This window comes from Equus quagga, chromosome 12, assembly GCF_021613505.1.
Source record: "Equus quagga isolate Etosha38 chromosome 12, UCLA_HA_Equagga_1.0, whole genome shotgun sequence".
Taxonomy (NCBI): Eukaryota; Metazoa; Chordata; class Mammalia; order Perissodactyla; family Equidae; genus Equus; species Equus quagga.
Genome location: NC_060278.1, coordinates 32557379 through 32569301, shown reverse-complemented (window position 1 = coordinate 32569301; position 11923 = coordinate 32557379). Strand labels below are relative to the sequence as shown.

At 37.8% G+C, this 11923-nt stretch overlaps 1 protein-coding gene across 1 annotated transcript; it reads right to left on the bottom strand.

Annotated features, from left to right (window-relative positions):
- Nucleotides 1-3292: 3292 nt before the first annotated feature.
- On the bottom strand, nucleotides 3293-11593 carry HNRNPU (heterogeneous nuclear ribonucleoprotein U; the record flags this gene model as incomplete). The annotated part of the gene is made up of 13 exons (XM_046678003.1): nucleotides 3293-4136; nucleotides 4598-4669; nucleotides 5024-5208; nucleotides 5532-5786; nucleotides 6064-6232; nucleotides 6334-6462; nucleotides 6798-6917; nucleotides 7228-7491; nucleotides 7826-7938; nucleotides 8354-8453; nucleotides 9059-9198; nucleotides 11206-11279; nucleotides 11355-11593. Coding segments are annotated over 13 exons (1914 nt in total), but the record flags the coding sequence as incomplete, so codon positions are not given.
- Nucleotides 11594-11923: the final 330 nt, after the last annotated feature.

Genomic DNA, 11923 nt, shown 5'->3' with positions numbered 1-11923 from the left:
ACTTCCAGTAATTCTCAAGGGTTTGCTTTAAATAGCAAGGTTAGTAAAAAGGGTTAATGAGACAGTCACTTCAACACCAGTAACCTGCACAAAGTATTCTAACGTTTGTCTTAAACACGTACTTGTGGCACTGGGTAAAACACTGGGGATTCGAGCAACCTCAATAAAATCTCAAGCACCAACCTGGCTAGACCTGCCACCTGCATGTTTTAGTGTAGAAGTTGAGGGATGACAGGGCCAAAAAGAACTCAAATCTAAAAATTATCCAAGGAAAAGGCTCTCCACATCAGAAGAGTATTGTAGTTTACTTTTAGTAATTTTAGGCAGATAACTATTTGAAGAGACTGTGGTTTACATGACAAATTCAAACTGTTGTTTAGAGATGTGAGGTAGTTGATAGGTTCTTCCTCAAAGTACTAATGGTCCCTTAAAACTTATGCATGTGTTCCAATGCATAAATACTACAATGTATTGCGAGGCCCTAACGTCCATATCCTTGCTTTTATTAACTATTACTAAAATGTTAAAACTTAAACCCTATTTTTCTCAGAGCCCCAGAAATATTAAGAATGACAAAGTTTAGACTCAAACCCTTCCAAGAGTTCTAGGGAAAAATGGCTTTAGAAAGAATATTGTCATCATCTTTCCAGGAGAGTATCTCAGGAAATACTCTGGAGGGTTGGAGAGCAGAAATTGTTCTCTGCTGCAAGTTCCATCCATTTTTAAAAATAAACGTTTTATAGTTATGTGTAGGAAAGTAATTATGGAAACATGTTTTTAAGATGTGCATTTCTATGTCTAACTAAAATCAGAAACTAAGACTTGGACTATAAAAGATACGTTTATGCCTTCCTTAGAATAAGTTTATTCTGGTTTTGGCTTTTTAAAAACATCAGATATACTCTCATAGATCAGTTCTTCGTATGTGAGAGCTGTCTGTACCACTGCCTATAAAGCTATTAAAATATTTCATCATTTTTATTTGTGCAATTGGACCTATTACAAAAGTGATCCTAGGATAAAAGCCAGTTTATATTTTTATAGAAAAACATGTCAATTACCACAACTGAGACAAATCTTAACTACAGAACACAATCTGTCCATGAATGTAAACTCCCCAAGAAGTGAAAAACCTTAAAATACTATTAGCTACATTTCCTGGAAAAACCTTAAATCACTTCTCAAAGAAAACCACCTTTAAGCTTAAATACCTTGTTGCTAGTGCTCAGGACGGGCAAATATGAGCTTATGATCTTGTGCATTTAATGTAGCTTCCTTGGGTCATTTCAATGTCAAATTGATTTGACTTAGATTTCATCGTAAGATTTCATCTTGCTGTCTGGACATCAGGACCAGAAGCTGGTACTGATTTTCTTGGTCAGAGCCAGAGCCCTCTATCAAAGGCTCAATACGAATAAGATGTAAGACGTTTCTATCTTGTAGCATTTTGTCTTCTTTCCTCATTAACCTTTTTGTGCTCTTTTCCTACCACCGTGGCTCACCAATCTGATCCTACTGACTCAAGATGACAGCTACAGGTAACTATCTGTAAACTTCCTAGTGAAAGCACCCCTTAAACTAACAGCAATCAAGGGTGAATGTTCTCTGGGTACAGCTGTGATATTTGCTCTGAACTGTATCTGTTATGTTTTTGTTTGTTTGGTGTTTTGCTTGCCATAGAGGGGAGGTAGGCAAGGGGAGGGGCTCACAATAAACCAAGTTTCTCATTCACAGATCTTATTCCGTCAAACTCTGCATTTAACTTATTTTTCTTCTGTTCGCTTGCTATTTGGTGCACTCCCTCGAGTTTCTTACTTACTAAAATTATTTCTTTTTATACAAATGTAGACCTTACTATGAATTCTGATCTTGACTGCTCCTTAAAATTTTAACATTTTCTTAGACAGCAATCTTCTCTCATGTCTCTTCTCAAAATTTTCTGGGCCATACAGGCATGATAGTCTACCAAATGGTGTTACTTGACCATTATTCTCCCATTACAATTATGAGAATGAGTTCCTTAATAAGCAATTTTAAACTGGAGAATATATTCAAGAAGTTTTAAAGGCACCTAAACATTTAGGACACCTAAACATTGATTAGTAACAAAGTTTTAATTTTTTCCCCTGGGTAAGTCCATGCAATCCTACTAATAACGTATACTGACAAGGAGCTCATCATGCCAATGGTTGCCGAAGTTAACTGCTAAAAAGACAAAAACCCTTGAGACACTACCTTGTACTGTTAACTGTTCTTACAATAATTATACGATTAGCCTTTGTTTCAAAAATTTCTCAACTGAACCTATACCGTCGTCTAAAACTCAACTCCAGCTCAGCTTGTAGCAAGAAAATTCCTAGGAGTATGAACAAATTAAAAATCTGATTTAAAATGGCTAAATCAAAAATCTAAGCAATAATAAATATAAACAAACCTAAACTTACCAGAAGCAACCTAAGACACCAACAAGACACTAGACTAAAGTCAAGTTTTAGTTCTACAGTTTGACTCCTGATTCCTCACTTGACATTAGTGAGGGTCCTTTAGAAGATTAAAGTGTTCTGTGCAAACCCAATAAAATTACAATTCGGGGATCTAATTTTATCACATAGCTACAGTAAGTTAGCAGTGTTGTGTAGTAGTGAAATCACTGGCTTGCATGACGGCTTCTAAAAGCATCTGTTCCCAGAGTTTCATGTATTATATATATGTATATAAAATAATCAGTTGAGGACAGCCATTAGCATTTTGTAAAGATGATAAACTGCGTGTTAACTTCTCCCAGCCAGCACCTTTTCCCCTCATTAAATGTTAAGTCATTTGGGGGGGGGGAGGGGAAGGGAAGATTTCAACTTTACTTCGTAATTAAAATCAATTGTCAGTATACATTTAAGTTTTTAAAACCTAAATGTTCCAAGTACAGAGTAAAGAATAAGCTGTCCAGAAAGCACACACTTAAATTTTCTCCTCTTGGGAGTCTTATAAAGGGATTTTGAACCTTGATGGCGAGAATCCCAAAACGAGAGTAAAATGAATTCTTTTTATTGCAAACAAACGTCTAAATTAATTTCTCCACCCACTTTCTTTAGAAAGAAAAAGAAATCAGCAGGCTAAGGAGATACCCATTCAAGAACTGACATGATTAAAAATTAAGATATAAATGGGTGACTCACAATTTCATTAGCTTACAAAGATGGTGGAGTTAACTACTACAAGCACACTAGTTATACAGTATTTTGTGGGAGAAGGGCATACAGACATAGCTAACTTCATATAGATCCCATTAGACAACTGGATTTACAACAAGTTTTTTAATAAGAAATGGGCAAAGCCAGCTTTCTTTTCAGAATCAAAATGCAGAACAAATGGAAAAATTATGGTATTTAACCTTCACAAGTTTGAGCCTCCACAAATAATGCAACCAAGTTTTACATTTTTAACAGCCCTTCTACATACACTCCATCTTCTCTATCTCGTTCCAAGCTTTATCTTCGGTTCCAATTATGCCAATTCCATTGTTATTTAAAAGAAAAAGCCTTCCCAGTTATTGTCAGAAACTACTATTTAGCTCACCCCCTCCACTATTCAACAAACTACAGAGAGGATGGAGTGTAATATGAGCAGTACAGAGTCTTATGCAATTCATGAGGACCACTTAGTCCTTACATGAATCTGGTTGCTAACATTTCTATTATATTGTGACAATGACTCCCGACTGTTATCTCTGTGAGAAATGAGGGGAGTAAATTCTTAATAAAAGACACCAGGTACAAAGCAACATTTTACTTTTGTTGTGATAAAAAAAAAAAGTCACATTTTACAGATAAAATGTAGAACCCTGAAATACTGACACATTCTCTTATCGTGCACAATGCTGAGGTTCTCTTACGATTCACTTTAAAACTGCAATTAAAAATGTACAAAAAAGAAAAGAAAAAAAATCAACCCACAAAGCTTCTAAAAAAGGAACCCGCAGGCACTTCCTCTTGTGGAATGTTTAAAAAGTTAGCCTACTAAAGAAAACAGTCGACTTCTTGTGAAGGTTTTGGAGAAATATGTATCAGTTCGTTTTATTTGGGTATTCAATAATATCCTTGGTGATAATGCTGACTCCATGGCTTCTGACCCCAGAATTGCTGTAAGAGAAAATTTTTTTTTTAAAGAAAAAACATCAATAAGCCACTCAAACTGCTTTTAGGAATTGACAATGAATCTAATTCAGAGTAATTGCTGGAAACAAATTTATACCTGTCATACCTGATTTCTATCAAACCAGATTTAGTTAGTCTTAATATCCCATTATCAATAAACACATTACAAAAAGAAACACATCATAACTTGGTTAGTTTATACAACTTAAAGCTAGTAGTAAAAAGAATCAAGTGTATTAAATAATATTACTTTATTAAAAACATACTAAGTTACAGCAAACTCCAACCTATTTTTCCTTCAAAAAATAAGATTATGGCTACAACTTCAACACAATTCACACCTTGCCCTGTAACACTTATAATCATTTCAATCCCTGGACAAAATCTTTTCCAAGACTGGTTCTTATGAACTCAAATACAATTAATGCACGTAAGAAATTACTTACACCCTGCTGCCACTGGTTGTAGCCCTGAGATTGATTTTTGTAGCCGCGATTGTTTCCTCGTCCTCTAAAGTTCTAAAAATAGGAAAAAGAATCTTTAAGAACTCAGAGTACAACTTGTTAGAATGTTTGTACGTGGTGGGGAGGAAGGGGCACAGAAGTGGATGGGCGGGCTGCTAGCCACTAAATTCTAGGCCCCTCTGCTGGTTTGTTCTGAGGTGTTTGTTATGAGACATCACCTGACTTGGGCATCTGGAAATCAAAACTAGTTAAGTAGACTGATTTTACCATCACTAGTTTAATTTTACTTATGTCAATACATACACAGTGTTCCTTACAATTCTTACTGGGGCTATGCAACATAAGCTTACAACTTCCCAGACTAGACTATACAGAAAATCAGTGCCTGCAGGGATCTTAAAGCATTACCTGGTTGTAGTTCCCTCTGTTGGGCATTCCACCTCTGTTGTAGTTCCCTCTGTTTGAATAACCACCTCGGCTGGGAAAAACAGGGCCACGAGGGTATGGATAGCCAATTCCACCACTTCCACCACCGCCACCACCTCTCTGTGGCATATTGCCCCTCCTATTATATCCACCGCGATTCCCAGGAGCTAAAGACAAGAAACGTTTACTTTAATAGTGCGTTGTACTTCCTTTACATATGATTTATGGTCCTTCTGGACCGTTCCTTTACTTTAGGGGAAAAATAATATTTAAAGACAAAAGTAACATTTAATTTAACCATTCACAAAGCCTAGCTATGTTTGCTATCAAATCACACAAAGATTTTAAGTTAGATACCGGGGCGGCTAGGATCAACATGAGGATCAAACTTCCTATGTTAAATTCAGCTAAATCACATATAGACCCAAACTAGAAGAGTACCATGTTTCCATTTTGAATCAAATAAACAGAATACTCAAAATTAACTTGCCTCCTCCTCTGAAATTTCCACCACGCATATTGAATCCACCACGTCCTCTATGGCCACCACCTCTGTTAAACTGGTTCTTGCCACTCTTATTTTTATTGCTCTTCTTTGAGCCAGTGTTCTGTTTCTTTTCTGGTGGAAGAGCCTTTTTGCTTTCTTCCTTATACTGCTCCAAAAGTTTCTGGGCTTCCTCCTTCTGAAGTTCAACATAGGTTATTTCATCAAAGCACTCAGCTACCTCTGGCAGCGTAAAGTTTCCTATAAGGAATAAGGTCAGATTAACTTAAAAACCCACCACATACAGACACAATCCTAAAGTCTACAATTCTTGAATGGCTTTAATTCTTTCAATACACAATACAATCTACTCATAGTTTACTAACATATTTTCCTAAAAACAGAAATAAGCCAGACACTCATTTACAAAGAGTTAATGTAACTCCTAAAACCGTATTACTGGCAGAAAACGTTAATTTGAGCTTGCAGATATAAATCCTAAGATTCAACATAGTAACAAGAGAATTAAATTTCATGCCTTTCATTTTGAGGACTGCATGCTCTGGTAGGTCTTTCCCCTCCACTTCTGCTTTCTTCTGTGTTCTCTGCTTATAGTCTTCATCTTTTGGGCAAACTACGACAGCTTTTCGTTGGAAGCCTGCAAAGAGGCACATTTTTCTCCTCTGGGCAGCAGCAGATACATTTGTCTTAAAAAAGAAAAAAAAAAAGTTAGTTTATAATTCCAAACATTAATTCTATGCGAAACCCAATCATCAATTCCTTCTTTTAACTTCAAGCTACAGCTTACCTGATCCAGAATGAAATTTCGCTTCTTACGGGCAGCAATCTCAATAAACTTTCCAAGACACTGTGGAGCTCTCTGCAACAGCGTGTTGAGTTTTCCAGTATCTGCCATTTGCTTCTTAAAACCTGCCACCTATTTTTAAAAGTTAAAATTTCCTTTGAACTTATGAATCTCAGGCTAAGCTTTTAGTATCAGCTTAGATCTATATGGAAGGCAGGCACTTTAAAATTTAAATATGGTCTTTTCTCATTCCTACACAAAAAAGATCACGTTATCATGTAACAAGACCCTATGCTATTCTTTATCTTCTGGATGTTAAGAATTAAAAAAATTATATAGAAAAGACAATGAAGACTAACCAATGGAAGGCAGTTTACTTTACAGATGAAGAGCCTACTTAAGTAACCAATTTAACTTTGTCCACACTCCTACCTCTAAGATGATCAAGTCTTAAACATTTTACTCACCATCATTTTATCCATTATGGTATTTGTTCCAAGAATGTTGTATTTACCAGGATTTTCTGCTGCATGTTTAGTAACCCAGGTTGTTTTTCCAGCTCCTGGCAAGCCAATCATCATAACCACCTACAATGGAAAAAAAGGTTATTTCACTGTCTAATTGCCACTTTACAATTGTTCAAATATATTTAATACACAACCACCCAGTTTAAATGACTCAATTTTCACAGCCCTGTAACAAGGGAATTTGTGTTTGTGGAAAATTTAACGTTCTCCATCGACAGAAAAGACAGCTACTAAGAGAAAAATCACTAGCTGAGAACAACACGTATGGCAGAAAATAAATGAAACAGACCAACCAACCAGCTCTTCTAAATGTCATTTATGCCAAGCAAAGGCAATCTTCACACTATTAAAAAAAAAAAAAATCACTTACCTCACAATCTTTCTTCTCTTCAGGCCCCTTCGGTCCTCTAACTCGATCCTCCAAGGGGACATTCTGGATAAAAGTATAGTCTTCAGGTATTGGAAAATATGGCTTTTCCTTCTGACCAAAATTAAATTCAACTGCACAGTTGTGGCAGAGAACATGTGGGAATAGTGGCCGTCCAGCAAGAACTTCCTTACTGATTTTAAAGGCAATGCCAAGATCTTGTCCATTCTTTGCATAAGAGAGTTCCACTTCATCACTTTCAAAGTTCTGTTAATTAGAAGAGAAATCAACGGTTTTAATCTGCTTCCTATAAGCCCTCTAAGAAACTTCAAAATACAAATTAGGAGTGAAGCTTATCCTGTGGAAAACATATTTAGGTTAAATGTTAAGAGCTTTCTGATGGTTATACACAATGAAACGCCTATATCCAGAAGCAGAAACAATACTACCCTAGAAAATAGACCTCAGTTTTAGATCAACTTCCTACTAAGTAGTTTTCACTCAAAATGAGTTACTACTGAAGAGTCACACTGATACGGCTTAACAAAGAATCCTGGCTAATAACTTGCCATTTATATGTGGAAATTTAGCTATGACTTACAGCAAAACATGTAATCACATCATTTTCGTCAAACTTCTCTCCATAATCTTCAGTCTCACAATTGCAGGTTTTTATTCCTTTTAGAGAATATCCATAAGAAAATTCTTCCTCACCTAAGAAAATAATTAACTTTCATGAAGCTAATCTCTAAAAACAGTCCAATGACCCACATATTTTAATATTCGAGACGCAGGGTTCAACAGAAATGAATATATAATCTAACATTCTTTCACTTACACTGACTTTATACTAGATATAGAATTAATGAGAGCTAGGTGAGTTTTATAACTAGTCAATAAATTGCATCCCATGGAGAACATTCTATTTTAACCACTGGTCGTAAAACAACTCCTAACCATAAAGGAAAAAAATGGAAATTTACCCTGTGTCTACTACATGCTAACATTATTCATCTTGACAATATTAACAGATTGGATAAAAACAGGCAAAGGTTCAGAATGCCTTCTAGTCTACTGAAATCAGACCCTAAACACTCATGAGCACATGGTACTCAAATGGAAACTTTACCAAGCAACATTCCACTTGTGGTTAGTGACCAGCCAATACGAACTTCATGTATGTCAATATCTTTTGTATATAAATGCCTCACTGGGATCTTCTCTGTAACCTGAAAATCAAATCGTAAGTGATTAAACCATAAACCAAGGAAGATAAACGCTTGAACCCTAACTTATATTTCATTTGGGCCATGGGCTAATGTTTCTCTAACTACTAATACAAAAAGACACCCACCGTACCCCACCAGCCCCAGCACTAAACTTTAAAAATTGATGTGTAAGAGCTTATAAATTGAAACTGAAAACACTTCAGGTTAAGTACTTGCTTGATCCACACTTAGGGGAATTAATGTTTAATAATTACATATTCTGAATTCTGAATTTAAAACCAATTAAGGTATACCTTTAACATGTTTTCTTGGGAACAAAACCAGGAGCCTAACCAAATTTTTATTATTTTCAAACCCTTGGTAGGCCTTTCAAATGCCTGAATTAAAAAAAAAAAAAAAAGAGCACTCTAAATAACATGCTGGCTCTCTATCATAAATTGTGATATAACAAACATGTTGAACTATTACGAAACTAAGATTCCAAGCCCTTCTTCTAATCCAAAGAAACCACAAAAAGAAAAAGTTCCACTGACACTTAATAGTGTCAGGCAAATGAAAACTGAAAGGCTCTTAAAAAAACTACACAAATCAAAAATTGCCTTTACCTTCATCTCAAAACAGACTTTGCCCTTTGACACACCATAAGATGCCCTTCCTCCAGCCCAAAGAAAAGCAAAACTCTCCATAGTAAGGGAAGAAGCACTGAGACGATCTCTTGATATTTTAAAATGCAGATCACAATTATCTGTAATTATATCAAATACCATATTATTTCTTTTGACATCCAATGTAAATATATTTGCTATGTAAACAAAACTTGGTTATTAAATTTTTGCACATGTTAATGCTGAATAAAACGTTTTTACGGATCATGCTGTTGTAATTTTCAATTTACACCCCACTCCCACCAAGTCACTGTTGCCAAATTATGAATTAAAGTGTAAACTACCTATAAAACTAAGAAGGTTTAACACGTATATTTTAAGTATGTAAAATAAGACAATGTGACATCAATACATACCTGCTCTGCTCTTTACCTTGATTTAGAGGCAAGCAGTAGAGGATAGCAGGAAATCAAAGTGAAGCATGCCAGAACCAGGTAGAATTTACCAGTGCCACAATAAAACTGAAGGGAGGCCATGACCAAGTATTTTAAAATGGGAGTATGAGCTGTTGAGCCTGCACTTTTTAATTTTAAAACACCAGGGGCCCTAGATCCTCAATTCTTTTCTAAAACTTGTGAAGAAGGTAGCCTCGACCTACAAAGAACAAACCTGGTCATCCAAGGCTGTTGATATTCCAGCATTTTAGGTCCCTTTCCCCCCAGGCTTGCCTGTTAGTCAACAACTGGGGATTATCCAGTTCCATGATTATCCAAATCCCAAACGTCTTTAACCTAGCTATCTTTGGGTCACTGGCTATTAGCATGCCCCTTCTCAGAGTTCTCACTTGACAGAGAGCTAAGGTTAAGTTAGACAGCTGTTTTCTTAAGTTTTTATGGATGAGAGAAAATTAAAGCTACAGTTTGGAATTCTCCTTAAATTAGCTTTGCTCTGAAAATTCCTGATAATCACTGATAAAATTTTCCACTCAACAAATTGTTTGAACCCAATATTGCACTTAACAAACTGATATTCCTAAGTCATTAGCTAAACATCTGCTTTATATTAATAGTAGTATCTTCCTGAATTATTGCTTCAGTATCTTGCCAATTCCTACTGAGTTGATATTTAAGCAACTGAAGTTAAAACTTTCAAATCAACTACCTTCCCACGTGCAGTTTCTTCTTTTAAAAAGGGTACCTTGTAAAAGGTACTCAATAAGAAACAAGAGTTTTACGTTTATGCTCTCACAAAGCATAACGTATTCAAAACGTGAGAATCTAAGCTTCCATTCCCTTAGATCTACAGGGCAAGTTGACACCTTACCTCTATTTTTCATGCAATTATTTCTACCATTTGCTGTTTATCACACTGAAAGAACGGTGTATTGCGATCAGATACTAAAAGAAAACTTTTTTGTAATTAAAAAACTATAAATCTGACAGCCAAGGCCCATTTAAAGGTTTGCAATACTTCCTCATACTCAATTGCAACCCAACTGGGTAAAGGAGCAGTATTTACAGCGCTGCCATTGATACCATTCGCTGCTGAAGAAAGCTAGTGGCCCAGTGAAAGCCCACTGCTGCTGCCCCAGGTCTTTGGTAGAAATCAACTTATGTTAAAGCAGCAGCTACTGAACTGGAATTGAGAACAAAAGAGCAGTTATTGAAAAAGTATTATTACAATCTTGTAGAATAGGGAATATACTCGGGTGCTAACGGGAAAAGTCATTAAAAAAATATCTAACCAGCCCAAATAGCTCACAATATAATTCCACCAAAAACCGAAATTACTTTATTGTAGAAGCCTGTAAGGACAAATTATAGGTAGTCTTACAAGTTTCCATTAGCTAGCTAGTCAAAAGCTGGCATTAATCTTACATTCCTACAAATGAGAACTTCGAAGTCCCATAAAAAATTACCAAATTCCTAGAGCCTGTAAAATTATCAGTACAACACAACTGATACTATACTAAATATCAGGCTACGGGGATCTGAACATAAACCATCATCTTCCTTCTTTTAAAAAAACGTATGCTAAGTTTTCCGCCATTTAAGTTCCACGCACTGCATTAAGTTTTCTAACGTTCTGGAACCAAAAATCACCACCTCTGCTAACTGGGGGAGGAGGGAGAGAAAAGCTTCACTTACAAGTATCAAGACAAACCACTGTGTCATCGAAGTGTTCATCTTCTTCCTCCACCGGCGGCTGAGGAGACTTGGCTCTGAAAGACACAAGCGTCTCCTGAGGCGCGCCCCGGGACGAGCCCGCGACACGCGACGCCGGGCCGCGGCCCTACCTGCTGTACTTGTTCTCCTCAATGTACTCGAAATAGCCGCGGCCGTGGTCCTCCCGAGGTCTCTTCACCCCTCTCTTTTTATCTCCGCCCTTCTGCTCTGCTTTGCCGTCTCCTACAACACACAACGCCCCGACATGGAGCCGCGCCGCCACGCGGGCGGGGCGAAGCCGCTCCGGCTCCGGGGAGCGGAAAGCTCGAGCCTGCCCTGCTCTTTCCGGCAAGCGTTTTCCATCGGCGCATCAAATGCGAAAGCAACAGCCATCAGCTTGGAATCGGACTGGCGTCAGTGACGCAGTCTTCAGACACGGCTAATTTGGCAGTCTCCTCGAAGGTTCGAGAAAGCTAATGAACTCCAGCGCGGCCCCGGCGCCGAGCCCACGTGCCGCCCGGCAGGCAGGGGGGCCGCCCGCCCGGCCGCCGCCCCTCCCCCGCCGCCCGCGCCCCGGCCGCATTGTGCCCTTCCGCCCCGCCCGCCGGAAGTGACGTCACGCGGGGCCCGCGCGCCTTGCACAATGCGCGGCCCAGCGCCGCCGAGGCGCGCCCGCGGCCTCCCCTCCCCCCCCGACATT